This window comes from Gopherus evgoodei, unplaced genomic scaffold, assembly GCF_007399415.2.
Source record: "Gopherus evgoodei ecotype Sinaloan lineage unplaced genomic scaffold, rGopEvg1_v1.p scaffold_34_arrow_ctg1, whole genome shotgun sequence".
NCBI classification, from domain to species: Eukaryota; Metazoa; Chordata; order Testudines; family Testudinidae; genus Gopherus; species Gopherus evgoodei.
Window position 1 is genome coordinate 152,816 of NW_022060016.1, and position 23,737 is coordinate 176,552.

General features: G+C 63.5%; 1 protein-coding gene across 1 annotated transcript; it reads right to left on the bottom strand.

Annotated features, from left to right (window-relative positions):
- Positions 1–2,086: 2,086 nt before the first annotated feature.
- On the bottom strand, positions 2,087–23,737 carry EHD2 (EH domain containing 2). The gene is made up of 5 exons (XM_030544589.1): positions 22,526–23,737; positions 17,194–17,291; positions 8,876–9,288; positions 5,620–5,784; positions 2,087–4,892 (listed from the first exon to the last, which is right to left on the bottom strand). The coding sequence occupies exons 1-5, from the start codon at positions 22,921–22,923 to the stop codon at positions 4,356–4,358; spliced, it is 1,611 nt and encodes a 536-aa protein (XP_030400449.1). The 5' UTR covers positions 22,924–23,737; the 3' UTR covers positions 2,087–4,355.

Consider the following 23,737-nt stretch of genomic DNA (forward strand, 5'->3'; position numbering starts at 1 on the left):
GCACCGGGCCTGATTCCCTTCTCACTAACCCAGCGTAACTCCCCAGGCGCCGCTTCCCGTCGGCCTGACTCCGGTGTGAATCAGGAGTGCAGGGTGGCGCTGATGGGGGCCGCGTCTCTGGCAGGGGGGGGGGGGCGGTGTGCCGGGGAGCTGTGAGGCAGGTGGGGTGGGGAGCTGTGAGGCGGGTGGGGTGATGCTGTGTGGGCCCAGGAGCTGCAGGTTGTGTGTAAAAACCAGAGAGTGAGTCTCTCCTCCAGAACTCTCTGGCTGCACCCAATGGGGTGGGGCTGCAGGTAGTAACAGGACATTAGCAGTGTGAATCCCCCCACCCCCCAGAACACACACACACACACACACTCTTCCGGCTGGTCCCACCAGAACATGCACACACAAATCACAGAACACATGCACATAGACCCACACAACATTCACAAAACACCTGCATAACATGCACACACATGCAACATGCACACACAAAACACACACAAATACATGCACACAGAATATGCACACGCTAAACATACATAATATGCAACTTCAGCACATGGACATACAAACCACATGCACACAAACCACAGCACAAGGACAGACACACACAACACATGTGCGTACCTACACACACACTGCTCAGCCCCTTTAGAAGCAGTGGATCCACGCACACCCAGCCCTGGCTGTTTGCTGTTTTCTTTTAACAAGCTAACGCTTGTCCTGGCCTCACCCATAGCTGTTTTCCAAAGCCAGGGTGGGCCCTTCTCCCCACTGGGGCCTGCATCTGCCGGCACTGGGGTGGGTGCGTGGGGGTGGCACGGAAGGGCGGGGCTGCCCTTTCCCCCCACCCTTGTGTTTCACATCCAAACAGGGCTCTTGAAAACTGTAAATATTGGGGTGGAAAATCCGGAGAACGGGGTCTAAAGGGAACGAATGATGGAGCTGTGGCTAACGCACAGGACTCCTGGGTTCTATTCCCAGCTCAGGGAAGGGAGTGGTGTCTAGTGGTTAGAGCCAAGGGCTAGGAGCCAGGATCCCTGGGTTCCATCCACAGCTCTGCCTCTGACTAGACCTCCCTTCCCCTTCTCTGTGTCTCATTTTCTCCTCCATCTCGGCAACCTGGGGGTCAGGGCCCGTCTGTGCCCAGGACTTGAGATCCCCAGGGGAGGGCAAAGTGCCATGAGTGAGTGGGGTGAAAGGGACCAGAGGTGCCCCTTGGCTTTAGCCTCCATCCCCCGCTGGTCCCAAGGGCGGCACTGGCCGGGTCCTGGGGTGGGGATGGAGGGTTTGGAATCTCCCCCTGTCCCCGACACACACACACACACTTTCCGCTGCATGGACACCCCTGCACTCCTGCCGGCCCAGCCCCCCCCATCTTTCCCAAGCCCCGCGGAGGAATGCAAGTTTCCCTTGGCCAGGGCTTCGAGGTTCTGGCAGCCACCCAGTGGGGTGAGTCACCGGCCAGAGACGCTGGCTCCACCCTGTGGTGCAAAGGTGAGGAGGGAGCCGAACACACACACACACACACACACACACTGCCTGTGCAGGACAGTCTGTTCCCAGGGCGGCTCCCTGTCATCGGGGCTGCAGGCTTGTCCGTCCCCCGTCCCCCAGCCCAGCCTCATCCCGCTCAGAGTCGACCCGGGACCTGCCTCCTGCCCAGGGGCACAGGCTGGGGTCTCCACACTGCCCAGGGGACGGCAGATCGGGAGTCGGGGAGCTCCTGGGGACCCACCTGGGGGCTGAGAATCTGCCCACAATGCACAGCTTCCCCCTCCCTCCCCCTCTGCCTGGCGCTTTGGGCATTAAGGGCACAGGGGTCCGGACTGATGGGCCGATCCGTCAATGGATCAGTGAGGGGAGGCAGGATACCAGGGTGGATGGGCCCAGTGGTGGCAGGGACAGGGAGGGGGAGGAAATGGGGGGCGGGAATGCTGGGCAACGCAGGCCACTGGGCTGATGGGGGTGAGGGAGGTACCTGGCTGACGAGCCCCAGGTCTGGTGCAGGACAGCAGGGGCAGGATCCAGAAGCAGAGGGCCAGGCTGCTCCGATTCGTGCGGCAGCCGGGTCCGGGGGCCAAGCATCAGGGGCCATGCGGTAGGTAAATGCGACATCTCTTTATTGCAGAAGGATCGATATAAATACAGCCCCGGGGGCAGAGGAGATGACGCACAGAGCATCCTGGAGCCCGGCTCGCACACACCGAGGGGGAAAGACCTCCCAGGGCTTCAGCATTCCCCTCAATGGGCCAAGGCCAATTCCCAGCCGTATCTGACCCGAGATCCGGAGGGACTGTAATGACGGAGGCCGGGAGAGAGACGGGGCCTGCAGGGGAAGCCCCCCAACCTGGTCACCTGACCAGCGCTGCATTAGCCCCCGCCCCATCCCTCCAACCACTGTCCTGCCCCCGGGATGGGGAACCGAGGGCCTGAATCTCAGTTGCCCCCTCCGGGCACTTGGGGCTGGAATGGCCAGGGGTGGCTGCTGCAAAGTCGAGCGGCTTCACAGCTGCTGTGACTCATGCTCTGCCCCCAGTGGGCCCTGGTTAAAGGGCAGAATAAATGAGCATTTTGCCATAACGATACCAAGGGGCTGCCCCCCGCAGCGCATGGGAGCGGGGGAGCAGTGGGGTGTGTCAGGGGCATGAAGCACAGGGTGGCTAATCTGATACACGGGGTCAATATACACAAAGCATCTGGCTGGAGGGGAAACGCCCCCCCGGATACGACTTCCCGGATGGGGCTGAATGGCCCCGATCGGGCTGAGACGGGGCGGCTGGCCCCCCGGATTCTGAGTGGATTGCGTGGCTGGTACAATGCAGGGTGCAGTACCGCCTGCTACCACTAGGGAGGGGTGTCCAGCAGGGCTGCAGTCCCCTCAGTCTGTAATACCCCAGGCTTCCACCAGGAGGCAGGCGGGCTGCAGGGCCATACAGGGATATGTGGGGCTAATTGGCAGGCCCTGTCCCCTGCAGCCCACCGAGCTTTTCCGGGAACTGGGCTCAGAACCCCACAAACCCCTAGGGTAGCTTTGCCCCAGGCTGCCCTCAGGGCTGGATCTGGGTCCGAGGGGCCTGGCGCCGGCCCCTGCCACCATGGATCGCAGGCAGGACATGGGCACGGAGGACGCTAGGGGGCAGCGCCAGGATGTGACTTGCGCTAACCCAGCCTGGCTCTTTGTCCCCCCCAGTGGCGGGTCGGGGAAGAGCAGCTCGTGGCTTGCAGGCCCTGGGTTCAATCCCCACCCACTGTAGCTGGTGCCTCGGGGACTGGGGAGCACGGCAAGTCCCCCCCCCCCGCTTTAACACAGCGACTGCCCTGGGGCCCGTCAGGTCTCCCCGCAAATGACCTGGGGTAGCTGGAGGTCCAGGCAGGGGTCCAGCTCGCGGCCTCTCTCGTCTCTCCTGGTGGACTGGCAACATGGTGTGTGTGTTGGGGGGGGATCTGGGGCTGGCAGCCCCCCGCTGGCCCCGACAGAGTCAGCTGCAGCTTCGTGCCCAGAGGCGGAAACGGTGAAGGTATTCCAGGGCGGCTGGCTCAGGATGGGATGCTGGGGGGGCCCTGATCCTGCACCAATGAGGGTCCTAAATTACTGCCTCGCCGGGTGGGGGTGAGGCTGGTTTGCTGATGCTGGAAAGGGACGGGGGATTGAGGTCTCCCGGAGCAGTTCAGCCTGGCACGGTGCGAGGGGGGCGGAAATCGGGGTCTCCCGGAGCAGTTCAGCCTGGCATGGGGAGGGGGGGGGAATATCGGGGTCTCCCAGAGCAGTTCAGCCTGGCACAGGGACGAGGGGGGGGGAATATCGGGGTCTCCTGGAGCAGTTCAGCCTGGCACAGGGCGGGGGGGGGGAATATCCAGGTCTCCCAGAGCAGTTCAGCCTGGCATGGGGAGGGGGGGAATATCAGGGTCTCCCAGAGCAGTTCAGCCTGGCACAGGGGCGGGGGGGGGGGAATCAGGGTCTCCTGGAGCAGTTCAGCCTGGCACAGAGGAGGGGGGCGAGAGCTGGGGTCTCCTGAAGTAGTTCAGCCTGGCACAGGGGCGAGGGGGGGGGAAATCGGGGTCTCCTGGAGCAGTTCAGCCTGGCACAGGGTGGGGGGGGGGAATATCCGGGTCTCCCAGAGTAGTTCAGCCCTGGCATGGGGGGGCGGGAGCTGGGGTCTCCTGGAGCAGTTCAGCCTGGCACAGGGGCGGGGGGGGGGGGTAATCGGGATCTCCCAGAGCACTTCAGCCTGGCACAGGGGGAGCGGGGGGAATATCCGAGTCTCCCGGAGCACTTCAGCCTGGCATAGGGGGCGCGGGGGGAATATCCGGGTCTCTCGGAGCAGTTCAGCCTGGCACGGGGCAGGGGGGCGGGAGTCGGGGCCCCTTTACTCGGCGGAGCCCTTCTGCCTCCTCTTGGAGGGGGGCACCAGGTGGCGGGGCAGGTCGGCGGGCAGGCCGTGCCCCTCCAGCTTGACCTCGATGAGGTGGCTGGCCAGGGCGAACTCCTCGGCGTCCAGCATGCCGTCCCGGTCCACGTCGCTCAGCTTCCAGATCTTGCCCAGCACCGAGTTGGGCAGCTTGGTGGCCACCATCCAGGTCTTGGCCTTGGTGCCGCTTAGCTTCCCGTCCAGGGGCGCCAGGTTGTAGAAGATCTCGTCGTACTTGGGCTTGTCCTTGGTCACCACCCAGTCCTCGTCGTCCGCCCCCTCGTAGGCGCCGTCAGCCAGGCCCTCCACGAAGGGGCCGTTGTGGGTGACATCGAAGGCCCCACCCTGCACCGCGCCCTCCGGCGTCTCCAGCTCCTCCTGGCGCAGCAGGGGCATAAGCCGGGCGATGTCGCCCGTCAGCATCTCGTCCAGCCCGTCCAGCAGCCGCGGCTTCAGCGCGTGGAACTTGGTGAAGTCGTGAACCATCAGCAGCTCCTGCGGGGAGGGGGAGGTCAGCAACGGGGGGAGCGCGGCTCAGTCCGGTCACCCCCCCCAATCCCCATGGCCCAGTCCAGCCGGGCACTGTCCTTCCCCATGGCCCAGTATAGTCTAGCCCCCCTTCCCCCCCACGGCCCAGTATAGCCAGCCCCCCCTCCCCACGGCCCAGTCTGGTCAGCCCCCTCCATCCCCACAGCCCAGTATAGCCCAGGCTGCTACTCCCCATGGTCCAGTCCAGCCGGCTCCCCCCATCTCCACGGCCCAGTATAGCCAGGCCCCTCCCCCCCAGCTGAGTCCAGTCTGGCCACCCCACCTCCCCACGGCCCAGTCCAGGCCCCCTCCCTATGGCCCAGTCCAGTCGGCCCCCCCCATCCCCACAGCCCAATATAGCCTGGTCCCCTCCCCACAGCCCAGTCTGGCCGGGCCCCTTCCCATGATCCAGTATAGCCTGGCCCCCTCCCCTCCCTATGGCCCAGTCCGGCCTGTCCCTGTCCCTCCCCACAGCCCAGTCTGGCTGGGCACCTCCCCCCCCACGGCCCAGTCTGACCTGTCCCTGTCCCTCCCCACAGCCCAGTATAGCCTGGTTCCCTCCCCACAGCCCAGTATAGCCTGGTTCCCTCCCCCCCATGGTCCAGTCCGGCCTGTCCCTGTCCCTCCCCTACCCCTAACTTGGCCTATCACCCCCCAGCTCCTGCCCTGCCCCATGGCGGGGGGCAGCTCTCACCTGCATCTTGCCGCAGTCGGGGAAGTCGCCGGGCGAGATGTGATGCTCCAGCTGGATCTTGGCGAAGATGACGGGCAGCTTGGCGATCAGGTGCTTCTTCTTGTTGTCCTTCCCGAACACCGAGGGCATCTCCTTCTTCAGGTGGCTGATGATGTGGGCGTGGACCTGGGGGGGCCAGGGGGCATCAGCCAGGGACTGGGGGGTGGGGACCCACCTGCAGGGGCTGCCCCCAGAGCGAGCAGGCACTCGCCCCTGGTGCCAACCACAACTCCCACCCCTGGGTTTGCTGGCAGAGCTGTCAATTATCCAGCCCCCTGCCCCCCCACCTAGCATGGCCCCCCATCTTCCTCCCCCCCCCGCCCAGCTCGGACCCCCTGCGGCACCAGTGGGCCTGGCCAGCTCCCGTCAGCAGCTCTTCCTGCCCCCCCCGGCCTGGCACTGACCCAGAGCTTCGCTCCCTCGGCTTCCGCAGGAAGGATCCGTCTGGGGCAGCTGGGCAGGGCAGGGCAGGGGAGCTCGGCTCGCTGCAGTCCCCACCCTCACCTCGGGACGGGCCCCTGTGACCAACTGGGAGTGTCTGAATACTGGCTTGGTGCCTCAGTGTCCCCTCTGCAGTTCTTAATACCTGGGTGGTGGGATCAGGGGGTGTGATTGCTGCACAGCAAGGGGCCAGTGCCCCTAAATGCCTGGCACTCTGTCTCCTAGCAACTGATGGCCTGGGCCCCCCCTCTGCAAAGGTGCCAGCTGAAGGTGTTGGAGACAAAGGGGTCAGGAGACCTCCTGGCCTGGGAAAGGGGCTGAGCAGAGAGGAGGGGCTGGGGGGGTTGTTAGTCTGGAGCTGACTGGGGACGAGGAGTGAAGTGCAGACGTGGGGGTCTGGCTCACTGCCCCCCCGAATGGACCCAGCCGAGGGGTCCTGTTCTCTGTATCTACAAGCTCTGTTTTAGACCCTGTTCCTGTCATCGAATAAACCTCTGTGTTACTGGCTGGCTGAGAGTCACGTCTGACTGCGAAGTGGGGGGGCAGGACCCTGTGGCCCCCCAGGACCCCGCTGGGGCGACTCGCTGTGGGAAGCGCACGGAGGGGCAGAGGATGCTGAATGCTCCAAGGAGAGACCCAGGAGGTGAAGCCGTGGGAGCTTCTTGTCCTGAACAACTCTGCTCCAGGGGAGAGGAGGCTCCCCAAAGTCCTGCCTGGCTTGGTGGGGAGCAGTTCCAGAGCATCGCCCGGGGACTCCATGACACCCCCCAGCTCCAGACTAATCCCGCCTGGCTCCCAGCAGGGCCCGGGACATTGGGCTGGGAGCCAGGACTCCTGGGTTCTATACCCAGCTCTGGGGATGTGTATGTAGTGGTTAGAGCAGGGGGGGGGGCTGGGAGCCAGGACTCCTGGGTTCTATCCCCAGCTTGGGAAGGGGAGTTGGGTGTAGTGGTTAGAGCTGGGGGGGGCGGGCTGAGAGCCAGGACTCCTGGGTTCTCTCCCTGGCTCTGGGAGTGGGGCTCTAGTAACAATTAGGGGGGCTGAGGAGCTGATTTATAAGGAAAGATTTAACGACCCAAATCCAGGTAAAATACACTGGAGGGGGGACTACAGGCCATGGCTGCAGCCTCTCTGGGGGGAGTTTAGCCCGTGAGCTCTTAGGGGCTGGGGCTCTGCCCCACACCAGGCCCTACCCTGCCTGGCTGCCCCCAGCCGCGTGGCAGCCCGGTGATGTCAGGGAATTTGCTGCCCCACGTCCCCCAGTGTTGCGCTTCACGGCCTTCCCTCAGTGGAGGAAGAGGAAAATCTGCACCCCAGAGCCTTGGGTGAGGACGGGCACCCCAGGTCCCGCCTGCACAGATGGCAGTTGAACCCCTGTGATTTAGTGGTTGGGAGCACAGGGTTGGGGTGCAGGACTCCTGGGTTCTCAGCCTGCCTCGGTTTCTCTGAAGTTAAGTTGTGAGCGCCTGGCACAATGGGGGTCCGGATCTCAGGCAGGGTGTGGGCAGCGCCCGGCACAACAGGACCCCAACTTACTGTGACCTTAAGAAAGCGCCTCTGTGACTCAGTTTCCCCTCTGCACTAAGGATCGGGGCCAGACACCAACATCACGGGGGCACGGGGCAGATGAAGGTCTCCACTCGATTGTGACGCCGGCCCCGGGGCCGAGGGGGGGCGTCCAGCCTCCGTGACCCAGGCGGCTGTTGGCAGCCAGCGGTGGAAAGTGGTCGGCGGCTGTTCCATGGACGTTCTGTTCCCTGGCTCCGGCCGTGGCCGGGAGGAAATTGCCACTCGGGGGCCCGGGCCGCACAAAGGGCCCGGGGAGCCGGCGCAGCAGGTGGCAGGAAAAGATAAGGCGGCGCAGGAGGGAAAGAGGCCGCGAAAGCCAAGCTGGCGCTTCCTCTCGAGCCAATGGAGGAGCCTCATTAAAACTCCCCCACGTCACTGGGGGCTCGGGGAGAGGAACCTGCATTACTGGAAGGGCCGCGCCCTCGGGGGGAGAGAGCTTTCCAAAAGCCTGTTAGACTAGGGGTTCGGGGGGTGGGGTACGGGACCCGGGGCCTTTCTCCTGTCAAGGGTGTCAGCTCTGATCCAGCTCCAGGGCAGGGGCCTTTCCCCTCTAGGGGCCGCTGGCCCTGATCCGGCCGTGGGGCTGGGGCCAGGAGCCTGGGCCTTTACCCTCTAGCGGCGCTGGCCCCGATCCAGCTGTGGGGCTGGGGACTTTCCCCATTTCTCAGACTGGGGGCCCTGTTACTCGGGAGGGGGTCCCCATTTCTCAGGCGGGGGGGCTCGATCACAGCTGCAGAAGGCTCTATCACATGGGAAACCATTAACGAGGAAACCAGGCACAGGATGCGGGGGGGGGGGGGCGCTCACAAACCCCGTAACTCCCTCCCCCCGCAGGGCTATTGTTCAGGACAGGACAGCCAAGTTTTGGGGGTTCGTGTCTGGAGCAATCTGCTGCCTAAGAGTCACAGCCCTGAAATGATATGGAGGGGGGGTAGGAAACACAGCCCCAAAAGCTGCCCTCAGAGACTCCCCCCAAACTCAGGAGGGGCAGAGCCCCAAGGGGCATGAGACCCACCAGTTAAGAGAGAATGTGAGACCTCACCCCGCAGCCAAGGGGTCTCTGATCACTAGCCCTCCCCTCCCCTCCCTGGGACAGAACCCAGGAGTCCTGGTTCTCAGCCCTGCTCTAACCACCAGACCCCACTTCCCACACCAGGCCAGGCCCCTGCTCGCCTAGGTCCCCGCCCCCGGCGGTGCCCCCGCTCACCCTGACCAGCCGGGCTCTCTTGACCAGGTCGTTGAGCTTACGGAGGGCCGAGTTGCGGGGCAGGTTCTGGATGTCCTGGAACAAGTCCTGCTCCTCCAGCTCGAAGAGCCGCCGGTTGTCGGAGACGAGCAGCGGCTCGGCCCAGAAGGAGCCGATGTAGACACGCAGCACCTCGGGGGTGTTGAACACCTTCCCCAGGGACCACATGAGGGCCCCATAGACCCGCATCAGCTGCTGCGTCTCCACCATGTCGGCCTTGTTCAGGACCACCCGGATCTTGTCCTCGTTGCCCTTCAGGGCTCGGATGGCCTCCGAGAACTCGTCCGAGATCTCCAGCTTGTGGGCGTCGAAGAGCAGGATGATGCGGTCCACGCGCTCCGCGAACCACTGCAGCACGGCTGGGAAGTCGTAGCCTGCGGGGCCGCGCGGGGAGATGCCGTCAGGGCAGGGCAGGCCCTGTGTCCCACGCCCGCCCTGGCCCCCCGGCCCCATGCCCGCCCCACTCCCCAGGCCCTGTGCCCCACACCTGTCCTAGCCCCTGCCCCTGCTCTCCAGGCCTGTGCCCCACACCCACCCTGCCCCCTTTTCCCAAGCCCCTGCACCTCATGCCCCTTCGCTCCCCAGCCCCTGTGCCCCATGCCCACCCTGCCAGGGCATGGGGCGTTCCCTGCAGAGGGCACCAGGTGCCTGTGGACCTGGCTGCCAGGTGTGTGGTCCCTATGCAGCAACTTTCTGCCCTGACTCCTCCTGCTGGTGCTGGTGCTGGTGCTGGTGCTGGGGCCGGGCCCAGAGGAATAGCTCGTGTGTTGAGAAAGGGACAGGGGCCTCTGCCTCCCCCTCCCCCCAACAGACCCCCTTCCCCATCCTCTGCTCCTCCCCCAGTGCACCCCCACCCTGCCCCCATCACTCTCCACTGCCTCCCACTGAGATCACGGCCCCGTCGCGCCAGGCGCGACTCAGACCCCAGCCGAGATCAGGGCCCCGTCGCGCCGGGCGCCGCCCAGACCCCAGCCGAGATCAGGGCCCCGTCGGGCCGGGCGCCGCCCAGACCCCGGCCGAGATCAGGGCCCTGTCGGGCCGGGCGCCGGCCAGACCCCAGCCGAGATCAGGGCCCCGTCGGGCCGGGCGCCGGCCAGACCCCAGCCGAGATCAGGGCCCCGTCGGGCCGGGCGCCGCCCAGACCCCAGCCGAGATCAGGGACCCGTCCCCAGACCCCAGCCGAGATCGGGGGCCTGTCGCGCCGGGCACCGCCCAGACCCCGACAGAGATCAGAGCCCTGTCGGGCCGGGCACTGCCCAGACCCCGGCCGAGATCAGGGCCCCGTCGTGCCGGGCGCCGCCCAGACCCCGGCCGAGATCAGGGCCCCCTGTACTGGGGCTGGGGGGAGCTCAGGGGCTGAGGGAAGAGATGTCTCATTACATCCCCCCAGCAGCCCTAACAGCCTCGCTGAGAAGCGCTGCTGGAGCCCAGCCGACCCCCCCCCCCTTGCCCTCCCTCTTGGCAGCCCACAGCGGCGAGCGTCTCCAACGCACCAAAAAAGGAAGCCTTGAGGCTGAGCAGAGGAAAGTCTGAGCCAGCTGGGGCCCTGCTGTGAATCAAACCCCAGCTGGACCGGACGGGGCTGTAACACCCGCCCCCCCCGCGGCTTCTCTCCGCTGCCCGGGAGTCCTGGGAAAGGTTGGGGTGGCCTGGCCTGGCCTCCCGTACTGGGGGATCAGCAAAACCAGGGCACAGAGCTTTCCAGTGATCCTGCCCCTGCCCGGGCGCGGGGCTCTACCCTGCTGCAGCCCCTCCTCTGTCCCCTGGCCTCTCTGGGGGGCAGGGAGCAGGAGCCGGCCCCCTTGGCTGCAGTGATGGGGGGTGGGGGAGAATCGGGTCCCGCGAACTCCTTCGTCCCCCACTGTTTACACAAGCAGGGAGGGAGCCAGCCAGTTTCCAGGCCTGGCACCCAGCCCTCCCTGGAAAATGGAGCCGATCCAGAGGACGGGGGCTCCCGGTGACGGATGCCGCTGAGCTGGGGTGGGGAAGGGGAGGCTGGGCCCAGAGCTCGTCCAGCTGGAGAGCAGAGGCTGAGCTGGGGCTCCAGCCCAGATGGGATTTGGGGGATTCTCTAGAGAGGGAGGGGGGTCCAAGGGGCAGGAACAGCAGCTGGCCCAGACCACGTGCCCACCTGAGAGCCGCACTGGCCTTTCCCCAGTGCCAGCTTGCCGCAGTGTATTGGATCTCACGGTGCCCTGCACCTACTGTCCTGAGCTCCAGGGTTCGCCTTCGCTTGTGGGCCCAGAGCAGCGGTGGGTTATGGGGCACTATCTGAACAGGCCCCGCACCCCATCCCAGAGGTGGCTGCAGCTCAGCGCTGCGTGAGGGATCCCATGCAGCTCAGGCCTGGCTTGGACACCGGCCCGGGGAGCAGGGCCATAAATCACCCCTGCGGGAAACAGCCTGAGCACCGGATGGTGCCAGCTCACGGCGGGAATTTCCTCTGCGCTCTGCCCCTTTCGGCTCAATCCCTGGGGAGCCCACCTGGGCGGTTGCTGCGTCTCGGCGATGGGGCTCACCAGGGACGGGGCTCTGGGCTTCCATTGCCTCAGGGGATCTCCTCCTTCCCCCCAAAAAAACAGCACCCATGAACTGCCACTAGCTACCTGCAATTGGGGTCTAATGGTTAGAGCGGGGAGGGGCAGCTGGAAGCCAGGACTCCTGGGTTCTCTCCCCAGCTCTGGGCGGGGAGGGGGATCTTGTGGTTAGAGTGGGGGGAGGGGAGCTAGGACTCCTGCTTTCAGACGGGGATTCGCTGAATGGCCTTCAGCAAGTCCCTGCTCCTCTCTCTGTGCCTCAGTTTCCCCAATTGTGAAGCAGGGAGAGAACCACACAGAGTGGCCTCACAGGGGTCGACTTGGCCATAGGTTTTCACTAGCAATGCTCCCGGTGCCCCCCGTCAAAGCGGGTTGTGCGGTTCCCATTCACAAGCACTGTCGCCCACCTCCCCCACGATCACCCCCCAGGACATACGCCCTGCCCCGCCGCGCTCCCCGCTGGCATGACGGGCATGGTTCTCACTGCTATGGGGCTCAGCTGGTCCTGGCCACGGAAACCTCCCTGCCCCAGCTTATCACCCGCTTTATTCAACCAGCTTCTTCCTCCGTTTGTCCCGGCCCTGCTGGGGGATTTCAGATGCTGCCCTGCTCCCAGAAGCAGCACGTGCCAGGGACCTGGCCTGAACTGAACTGCCCGGCTGGGCATTTCCTGGGTTCAGTCCCATGGCCGGCTGCAGTGCCTGCTCACGGGGCTGCACAGCTGCACAAGCGACCCTACAATAACAGACCAGTGTGATCAACCCGCACCCCACGGTGACGGCCCAGCCCACACTGAGCACCCCAACAGTGACACATTGGCCCGGGCCACCGCCGAGCACCCCTACGACGACACTGTAGCCTGCATGCTGGAGGGAGATCGGTTCGGTTTGGGATGCAGAGCTGGGCCTGTCCTGAGGGTTGTTTGCACCACGGGAGAGCTGCGAGCAGCCACCAGCGCCCTGAACTCAGCAGGGTGTTTACCGAGCCGCCATGTGCCAGGGCCGGGCTGGATTCCCCGCATAGCTCAGGGCGCGGAGCTCCCTCCAGCTCCGAAGGGGGCCAGGTGGGCAAGGGAGCCCCATGGCAGCTGGGTGAACCCCTCCTGGAATGCAGCTCCCGCCCCACACGGGCCCCAGGAGCCCCGAGCCGCTTGCCAGCGATGAATTCAGAGGGGAGGAATCCCAGTGAGGAATTCGGACATGTCAGTGGGAAAGCACGGCCCCCATCCCATTACATTCCTCCAGCCAGGGCACATCCAGGCCGGGGACCCCCACCCCCCGGCACATTCCTGCAGGGGCCAGGGGTCACCGGGAGGGCAGGTGCTCAGTGCCTCTGAAATCAGGCTGCCAGGAGCCCCACAGGGCTTTGATAAACTGCCGTGTGAAGGATTCCTGATCCCCGCCACTGAGATGCAGCCGCCTCTGGGGTGCAGGGCAGAGGCCTGTTTATACAGGGATCCCACACCCCGCGCTGAGATGTAGCCACCTCTGTGACGGGCCCTGCCCGCTGTTTATACAGCCAGGACTCAGCCAGAACTGAAATGCAGCCACCTTGGAGGTGGAATGCAGCAGCTGCTAAACATCAGCATTGCACTGTGGTTTAGAATAATAATCAAAGCATGATCTTATGGTCCAAAACCAGGACTGGGAGCCAGGACTCCGGGTTTTCTCCCCAGCTCTGGGAGGGGAGTGGGGTCTGGCGGTCAGAGCAGGGGGGTTGGGAGCCAGGACTCTTGGGTTCTCTCCCAGCTCTGGGAGGGGAGTGGGGTCTGGCGGTCAGAGCAGGGGGGTTGGGAGCCAGGACTCCTGGGTTCTCTCCCAGCTCTGGGAGGGGAGTGGGGTCTGGCGGTCAGAGCAGGGGGGTTGGGAGCCAGGACTCTTGGGTTCTCTCCCAGCTCTGGGAGGGGAGTGGGGTCTGGCGGTCAGAGCAGGGGGGTTGGGAGCCAGGACTCTTGGGTTCTCTCCCCAGCTGCCCTAGGGGAGCCACTGCCCCTCAGTTTCCTTGGGAGCTAATGGCCCTGCACACCTGGTGCAGGTGGCAGTGTGGAAGCAGGTTATCCAGCGCTGGCTTTCCCAAGAACATAAGAACGGCCGTACCGGGTCAGACCCAAGGTCCATCCAGCCCAGTATCCTGTCTGCCAACAGTGGCCAATGCCTGGTGCCCCAGAGAGAATGAAGCTAACAGGTAATGATCAAGTCATCTCCCTCCTGCCATCCACCTCCACGCTCTGACAAACAGAGGCTAGGGACACCATTCCTTACCCAGCCTGGCTAACAGCCATTTATGGACTTAACCACTATGAATTTCTCCAGTTCTCTTCCCCCCCACGGCTGCTCCCTGCCCCGCAGGGCCAGAGGCCTAGACTTCCCTTTGTTGGCTCCCCTGTGCCTCTTGTTCCCTGGCCGGCATCCCAGCATGGGAACAGCCAGCCCCTGCTCAGCTGACGGGGATCCAGCCTGGGCTGGGAGGTGATGCTCCGGGGCCCTGCCGGATCCCGTGGCAGGGTGAAGTCATCGGCCTCCTTCAGTTCGCACGCCCAGCTTCATTTGGATACAGGATTCGCCCTCACTTCCTGCCCTGAATGGCTGGCTGGCATTGCTGAATCATAAACGGGCCCCTGCGCCCCACCCCAGAGGTGGCTGCAGCTCACCCCCGGCTGATCCGAGCACCAGTCCCTCCGCACCCAGCATCACCCCCCAGCTCCCCAAAGGCGGTATCCCGCGGGATCCCTGTCACTCCACTGAGGAGGCTCACTAATCAGCTGCGTGCCTTGAGATGACATCGCACCGGATTCTGGCCCCGGCACTTTTCATTCCCACTCAGTGCCCCCCTTTGTAATGGATTCGGCCGAACGTTTCCTTCCAGGAATGATTTTATAACCAAAAGGGTGGAGTGCGGGGCACAGGAACAAGAGAAGGAAAATGTCCATGTTTGTGGGTAACATTTCTGCACTCCCCTGTGCTGAGCCTGCAACGCCGTGGGGCCGGGACTGGCTCCCACTCTGTTTCTGGTTGGGGTAGAGAGAGACACCCAGAGCCGGACAGCAGGGGCTGCGGGTCGGGAGTGAGGGGCCCCGGCAGAGTTGGGGGAACAGGTTGCTGCGGGTCGGAAGTGAGGGGCACTGGCAGGGCTAGGGGGGCAGGACTGGGGAAGCAGGGGGCTGCAGGTCAGGAATGAGGGGCACCAGCAGAGTTGGGGGAACAGGTTGCTGCGGGTCGGAAGTGAGGGGCACTGGCAGGGCTAGGGGGGCAGGACTGGGGAAGCAGGGGGCTGCAGGTCAGGAATGAGGGGCACCAGCAGGGCTGGGGGAACAGGGGGGTGCGGGTCGGGAGTGAGGGGCACCAGCAGGGCTGGGGGAGCAGGGGGCTGCGGGTCAGGAATGAGGGGCACTGGCAGGGCTAGGGGGCACCAGCAGGGCTGGGGGAGCAGGGGGCTGCGGGTCAGGAATGAGGGGCACCAGCAGGGCTGGATGAGTAGGGGGCTGCGGGTCAGGAATGAAGGGCACTGGCAGGGCTAGGAGGGGCCAGGGCTGGGGGAGTAGGGGGCTGCAGGTCAGGAGTGAGGGGCACCGGCAGGGCTGGGGGAGCAGGGGGCTGCGGGTTGGGAGTGAGGGGCACCGGCAGGGCTGGGAGAACAGGGGGCTGCAGGTCAGGAATGAGGGGCACCGGCAGGGCTGGGGGAGCCGGTAGCTGCGTGACTCAAAGCCCCGGCTCCAGTCCCTCCTTTGCCATCTGTCTCTGGCGCTCGCCCAGCAGCACCGGCAGCCCCGGCCCTTTGGAGGCGCTGGGATAACGCGCCCCCCCAGCCCTTCCTGTCTGGAAGGAGCCCGGCTGCATTGTGGCTATTTCCCAGTGGCCGGAGCCCGGGGGGGCAGGGACTGGGGGGCTCGGCTGCAGCCCCGCTCCAGGACCACGCCTGGCCGGTCGCAGGGCAGGGCCAAGGGCAGAGTGGAGATGAAGCCTGAGATTTATTGGTCTGACGGCTCTGTGCCCCCCAACACCCTTTGGGAACCCAGGAGTCCTGGCCCCAGTCCCACCCCCGTTAGTGCAGCAACACCCACGTTTGTCCCTCTGGGGCTTGGCCTCTGCCCCCGCCCTTGGGCAGCTTCTCGCCTCCCGCTCCCAGCATCCCCCTACCTGGGGGGGGGAGCTGGGCCCCATTGACCCGGGAGCCCCCAGCCCGTTCACACCCAGCCCCTGGGCTCCACGGCGGGGGGCAGAGCCCACCCCAGGCTGGCATCGCACCTGCTAGTGAGCAGTGGGGGGCCCCGCTCGGCCCTGGTGCAAGGCACCCGCAAGGCAACTACTTGCTTGTACGCATGCCCTGCCCCACCCTGGGGGCACACACACATGCCACAGCCCATAGGCACATGCACACACACCCCATGGGCACACGTGCACACACCCCGTGGGCATACATGCCCCACGGGCGCACACACACACACACCCACACACCACAGCCCATGGGCACACACACCCCCGTGGGCATACATGCCCCACGGGCGCGCGCGCGCACACACACACACACACACACACACACACCACAGCCCATGGGCACACACACACACACACACACACACGCCACACCCCATGGGCACATGCACCCACACCCCGTGGGCATGCACATGCCCTGTAGGCACACACATACCGCGCAGGCATGCACGCGCGCGCACACACACACACACACACACACAGTGCTCAGGGGACACACACACATACCGCAGACACATGCACATGCCCCGCAGGCATGCACACACACACACACCCCACAGGCGCGCGCACACACATGCCCCATGCGGACACATGCGCACGCCCCATGGGCGTGCACACATCCCCCCTGCAGGCACGCACGTGCACACACACACACGTCCTGTGGGTGCACACACATGCCTCATGGGCACACACACACCCCTGGCCACACGGGCACACGTACCTCCACTGACATACAGACACACACAGATACAAACATGGGCACCCACGAATACACACACTGCATGTGCCCCTCTGAGCTGTGCCCAGACAGAGGGCACACGGCCTGCCACGAGGGGCCGCACACACTGACGTGCACAAACAGTTTGTTCAAGCAAATTACTACAACAACGAGTGATTCATCCCGCGACAATGACTCACGGTGAAAAAATGCCCTTGGCCCTGGCCCGGCCCCTGTAGCAACAGGCCCGACAGCCAAGTGCGAGCTCCACTGGGCAGGACGGGGAAAGGGCGTTCTGCAGGGAGGGGTCCTGGTGCCGGGGGTGCACAGAGACGCACCCGGCCAAAGGGATACACCACGACTCCCAGCCCCCCCAGCCCCACTACACACCACTCCCCTCCCAGAGCTGGGGAGAGAACCCAGGCGTCCTGGCTCCCAGCCCCCCTGCTCTAACCACCAGCCCCCACTCCCCTCCCAGAGCTGAGAGAGAACCCAGAAGTCTTGGCTCCCCGCCCCCCCTGCTGTAACCACTATACACCACTCCCCTCCTAGAGCTGGGGATGGAACCCAGGAGTCCTGGCTCCCAGCCCCCCTGCTCCAACCCACCAGCCCCCACTCCCCTCCCAGAGCTGGGGATGGAACCAAGGAGTCCTGGCTTGACCTGCTGAGCTCTGCAGCCCTTCCACCCACCCTGGCGATCAACGTGCCCCTGAACAAAGCCCCATGCAGGGGGATCCGGGGTTACAGGTGAAGCCCCCGCCCTTTGCTCCATCCACAGAGCACTGAGCCAGTGCATTCGCCCCCCAGCCTTACCCCGGGACACACGCTGCTTGGCTCCCGACAGGATCCCCGGGGTGTCGATGAGGCTGATGCTCTCCAGGACTTGGTTGGGCAGCTGGGCACACATGAACCTGGCAGGAGAGGGAGGCAGCGATGAGCAATGGCAGCATGAGAGACAGGAGAGGGGCAGCTCGGCCTAGCAGCTTGCGCTGCGCACGAGGAGCCAGGACGCCTGGGTCCTACCCTAGCAAAGAGAGGGGAGGGGAGGGGGATCTAGTGGTTAGAGCCAGGAGGGCTGGGAGCCAGAAATCCTGGGTTCTCTCCCCAGCTGGGGGAGGGGAGTGGTGTCTAGTGATTAGAGCAGAGGGGCTGGGAGCCAGGACTCCTGGGTTCTCTCCCCAGCTCGGGGAAGGGAGGGGGGTCTAGTGGTTAGAGCAGGGGGTGGCCAGGAGCAAGGACTCCTGGGTTCAATGCGTGGCTCTGTCACGGAATTGCTGTGTGACCTGGGGCAAGTCTCTTCCCCGCTGGTACCCGTCTCCTGTCTCCCCCCTCTGCCCTTGTCGAGTTAGGGTGGGACTGTCTCACTCTGTCTGGGCAGCACCCAGCCCAGCGGGGGGCCCTGATCCCAGCCAGGGTCTGGGCAGCACCTGGCGCAATCAGAGACTCTAGTGGCTCCTGTGTTTGAATACTGGCAGGTTTATCCCGTGTGCTGAGAAAGCCGCTGGAAAACACTTACTGTTTACTCATCCCCCCTGCTGCCAGCCCCCTCTCCTTGCGCTAGGAGCAGATTGGGGGCCAAGCCGGAGCGCACTGCGCTGGGGCCAGTCTCTGCTCCCCAGGGCCCACAGATGAGTTAGAGCAGCCCTGAGGCTGCTGTAATTTACACTAAGGGCCAGGCAGCTCCCAGGATTCAGAGGGTTTAAAGCCACTTCCCTCCCCTTCTCCAGGTGCTGGGAGGGGTAACTGGGAATCACAGACCCTGCAAACCTTGGGGAGTCCCTGCCTGTCCCTGATCCTGGGGCCCTGGGGATGCTGGGGAGCCAGGTCACCCCCCCATACAGAACAGCAGCCTTAGGGGAGCCCCAGGCTGGCTGGAGAGGCCAGTGGCCCTGTGCAGCGACACCAGGGCTGGGCATTTGGCCCCCTCCAGTCCCAGGGTGCAGCAGCCACCCCCTGACCTCTCAGGCCTCACCTGTGCCAGCCTGGGGCCACCCTTCTTCCACCCCCCCCCCCCACAACCGCAGCAGGCCTGGTGCATCGGCTCACGCTGGAAAACGTCTTCTCCTTCCCGCTGGCACCCCGGGGGGCACAGCGGCACCAGCCACATGCCAGCGCCTGGACACGGGCGAAGGGGAAAGAGGCCCCAGTGGCAGGCCCGGGGGGGAGAAGGAATGAAGGATGGAGCAAGAGGCAGGCTGGGGGATCTGGGAAGAGGAGAGCGAGCCAGGGCTGGTGCAAAGGATGGGGGGTGCTGCCCCCTGCTCCCTGGCCTAAGCAGGGCGGGTGGGGGCATCGGCAGGAAGCCAGGCCATGCACACGAGTGGGGGGCTCATGGGAGGAGCCCGTGTTTACAAACTGCTCCACGCTGGAGGAAGTCGGGTCGGTCCGATATAAACACGCTGCTAAAAATAGCCCTGCCCGGGCCCAGCTGAGCCGGGCATGGGAGGGGGCTCCCAGCTCAGCCGTGGCTGATTCGCTACAGGCCAGATGGGCTCCCGGGGCCTGCTCCAAGCCAGGGGCTGACGGGAGCCATTGCACTGACCTCAGTGGGCTTGGGGTTAGGTTCCAGGGCCCATCGCCCTGGGAAAGCCGCCAAAGTCCATGAAAAGAATCCAGGCAACCTGGCCTGTTTGTCTAGAAAGGAGAGTGTTTCCAGAGTCAGAATTCATTTTATTTTACTGAGATCAGGGCCCCGTCGCGCCGGGCGCCGCCCAGGCCCCGGCCGAGATCAGGGCCCCATTGGGCTGGGTGCTACACAGGCACAGAGTGAGAGCCAGTCCCCCACAGATGTATTATCCCTATGTGACCAACAGGGGAAACTGAGGGACGATGCGATTTACAGCGAGTCTGTGACAGAGCCAGATACTGAACCCCCATCTCCTAGGTCCTAGCCTTTCCTCAAGGCCCCCCTCGCTCCGTCTTCCCCATCTGCACCCCTCAGCTCAGCCCTGAGCACAACTTGCCCATCCCCGGGGGCCTCCCGCCAGCCATCTCGTGAGAAGGGCCTGGCCGCCCGTGGCTCCCTGCCGCCAGCGCATCTGCAGCCATGACGCCTTCTTTCCAGGCAGGCCGGACCGGGGAGGGGACTGGGCCACAGGCCCTGCATTCCTGAGAGCCTGGCTCAGACCCAGCCCCCCGTCTGGCCCCTCCCGCCGCAGACCAGGGCTGGGTGGGAACAGGTGCCTCTGCACTGCGTGAGACCCCCCACCCCAGACAAGGCCAGGCTGGCCGCACATCACGGGGGGAGGGCTGCTGCTGTTTAAACCTCTCTTCCCTCAGCCGCAGCCCCCCAGTCCCAGCCCCCTCCCCGTCAAACCCAACAGCCCAGGCTTCTCCCAAGGGGCTGGGCACGGACATGCAGGGTTGAACAGCTGTTTGCAATGGCTCTGGTGGAGCAGGGTTGGGGCAGAAAGCCAAGGCAGGGCTGTGCCAGATGGGGCAAGGGATCTCCACTTTTCAGAGAAGGAGTGGGATCTAGCGGTTAAAGCTGGTGGGGTGGGGCTGGGAACCAGGACTCCTGGCTTCTATCCCTGGCTCTGGGAGGGGAGGGGTATCTAGTGGTTAGAGCAGGGAGGGTTAGGAGCCAGGACGCCTGGGTCCCCGATCCCTGGCTCTGTGAAGGTGTGGGGTGTCTGAATGGCTGGTGCAGGGACGGCCTGGGAGCCAGAACTCCTGGGTCTGATCCCTGGCTCTGGGAAAGGTGTGGGATGTCTGAGTGGCTGGTTCAGAGAGGGCCTGGGAGCCAGGACTCCTGGGTCCGATCCCTGGCTCTGTAGGACATAAGGCTCAAAGAGGTGAAACGACATGTGCAGGGTTATGCAGAGTCAGGGGAAATGCTCAGGAGTCCTGACAACAAGCACACGGTGCCTTGCTATCATCCTGAGCTGCTGCGTGCGGCCGCTGAAGTGCTGCTGTGTTCCACCCCAGAGGCAGCTGCACTTCGGTGTGTGTTAGGGGAGCAGTCCCACGTGATACTCTGACTCCTGAAAGGCTCAGTGGGAGAGGTTTACAAAGCAGGGCCAGTGGCTTAGCCACAAATTTAATCACTGACACCCCAAGGCCGGCTCCCTCAGCATCAGGGCAGGAAATGGCTCCCAGGCTTGTGTGTGAGAAACTAAGAGAGGAGGGCTTGGATCTGAAACCTCCTCTCCCCCCCAGTGCCATGTCCCCCCCACTGGGTGACACACACACACACACGCAGGGATGTATGCACGCACATACCGGATTGTGCACACATGCATGCAAGGATGCATGCACACACACTGACCGCACACACACACGCCGGGTGGCTGGCACGCCCGCACGCACGCGCGCACGCACACACACACACACACACACACAGGGATGCATGCACATATACTGACACACAAATGCACGAACACAGAGGAATGTATGCGCACACACACACACACGCCCCACCCACCCTTTCTGAAACATGCTTGAACAAAACCTGGCAGGGGAATTTGCCTGACACTGTGCGGCCTGGGCCTTGAGCTCGGCTCTCGCTCAGAGACTCGAGTTGTCCCGGAGGCCCCGGGCACGAAGCAGGACTCCCCGGGCCAGGGCTCTGGATAGTCTCTCCTATCCTTATAATCTACAATGCAGTGAACATCCCGGAGGAGAGGAGTCTGTTCCCATCTGTCCCCCCCACCGCCCTCGGAACAGTGTCATCTCCCAAGGAAGGGCAGGAGCCCCATTGCAAGAGCCATTTACTATCCGACTGCAGTGAGCAGAGGGGACCGTCCTGTCCCCTGGGGGTGAGGGGGATAGACTGGAGGGGACACACCACCCTCTTCCCCCAGGATGTCCAGCACAGAAGGCGGACAGGACAGAGCCAAGGGTGGAGACAGGCTGTAGAAATGAACCATGGCTCTGCCCTGGGGGGAGACTGGATAGATCGGGGCTGGGAGAGGAAAGCAGAGGAGCTGGGGGTGGGAGGGGTTAGAGAAGGGGAATGGGCTGCCCCCGCTTGTCCCAAGGGCAAGGGGACACCCACTGACTCTGAATGGCAGCTGTTTAAACCAATGAAAGGAAATGCAGCCGGGCATTGGCCAGCGGAACTCCCTGCTACAAGCTCTGAGGCCAAGCGCTTAGGGATAAAGCGAACGTTTAAAGACACACTGGGGGTTTTGGTTTAATAAGGGATACAAGTCCCCAAGCTTCAGGGCATAAGCCCCCTTCCAAGTCTTGGGGATCAGGGGAAAGCATCCCCTAGTGGCCAGATTATCCCATAGTTCTCTGGGCTAGACGACCCGCTGGCCATTCCTATGTCACATCCCTTTGCTTAAGCACAAGTGAGGGGAGGAGACTAACAGGAGCTGGGAATGGGCCCATCAGGCCAGGCCTCCTGTCTGCAAGAGAGCGGGTCAAGCCAGACACTCCCAAGGACCGTGAGGTACCGGCTGTGGCATGTCACCCCATGGGGGGAATTTCTGACTCCTCCATGGGGCTGATCCGCTCATGCCCTGGAGCATGCCCATTGAACAGCCACAGGACCCAAGCTGGGTCAGCCCGGGCTGGCTCGGGTGTGGGCTGAAGACGAGGAAGAGGAGGCAATTGTACATGGCAAGGAAAGGCTGTGGCACAGGGTCCCTGGGGGAAGGCACTGGACAACTAGCGGCCCTCTGTTGTGCCACACTGAGTTAGCGGTGGCCAGGGAGCATTGTGGGAAGGCACTGGAGGACTAGCAGCCCTGGATGGGCAGTGCTAGCCTAGGCCGAGTTAGCGGGGGCCGGGGAGCATTGTGGGAAGGCACTGGAGGACCAGCAGCCCTGGATGGGCAGTGCTAGCCTAGGCCGAGTTAGCGGGGGCCGGGGAGCATTGTGGGAAGGCACTGGAGGACCAGCAGCCCTGGATGGGCAGTGCTAGCCTAGGCCGAGTTAGCGGGGTCCGGGGAGCATTGTGGGAAGGCATTGGAGGACCAGCAGCCCTCGATCGTTGTGTGGCGGGCTAGCCTGGGCTGAGTTAAGTGGCTGTGGAGAGAAGCTCACTCAAGTGGTGCCTAGTAGGCCTGGTTGTTCCGGCCACCACACGAGCAACAGGGTTTTGCACATGTGCGGACGGGGGTTGAGTTCACGGGGATGTTGGCCACTGATGGCCAGCCCTTCGGGAGCAGGAGCCAGCAAGCGGGGGGGGCAGCACTCACCGGTTGAGGAAGGTGTTCCCGAAGGGGTTGAGCTTGCGGAAGGGTTTTTTGGGGTCAACGATGAGGGCGTTGCCCGGGATGATCCCCTCGGTCTCGCCATGCATGACAGCAATGAAGGAGTCGGTGGTGGGCTCGGGCCCGATGCGGCTGCCCGGGATGTCCTGCTCCAGCAAGTACCTGATGAAGGTGGTCTTCCCTGTGGAGTACTGCCCCACCACCAGCACCATGGGCTTGTTGTCAAAGTCGGCGTCCTCCAGGGCTGGCGAGTGGAAGTCATGGAAACGGTAGAACTCCTCCACGGGCAGCAGCTTCTTCTTGTAAAGGTTCTTCAGCCCCTCGGTGACCGTGTGGATCACCTCAGGAGTCTTCTTCTCGTTCTTCCTCATCCAGCTGAACATCTTCCCCTAGTCCTGCTGTACACACCTGGGGAGAAACAGGGCAACGGGAACTCCTTGGGAGATCGATAGATCCTAATCAATAGATCCTTCCGAGATCAATAGCTCAGAATTGATAGCTCTTTCAGATCTGTGAGTCAATAGTTCAACGGATCCGATAGAGAGATCAATGAATCCAAGCTGAAAACCCCGTCGAAAACCAGGAAGAGCCACAGTCTTTTGGAGATCAGCAGATGTGAAGTTGATAGATCTTTAAATTGCTAGATCTCTGGGAGATCAGTCAGTCCAAATGGAAAGCTCTTGGAGACAGGAGACCGACAGATCTGAAACCAATAGACCTCTTAGGAATCAGCAGATCTCTGATCAGTAGATCCAAATGGATAGATCTTTTTTTGTGGGGAGACGGGTGTATCTCTTGGGTGATTTCCAGACCTGGATTTGGTAATCAGATGAAATTTAAAGGCACGGCGTTGCGTATGCTGCTTGATTTAAAGAAACTCAAACAGAATAACTCCTGAGCCAAGATCATAGGCTTGGCACGGGGGGGTTCTTCTGACGCCGTTTGGGAAGGAACTTGTGCTCCCCTTTCCTCCCTAAAAAAAAAAAAAAAAAAAGTTCTGCAGCACAGAGAAAGTCAGCACCAGGAGCTAGCGGCACAATCTCAGCAGGGATCAGAGCTGCTAATGGCGCTTTGCAGAGAAAAATTCTTCTCTGGCCCATGCAATTTTTTTTTCCTAAAGGAGGAAAAAATCTTTCAGTGAACTTGCAGAAGATCCTGCAGAACCTCTGAGGAGAGGCTGGGAGGCTGCCGAAGGGA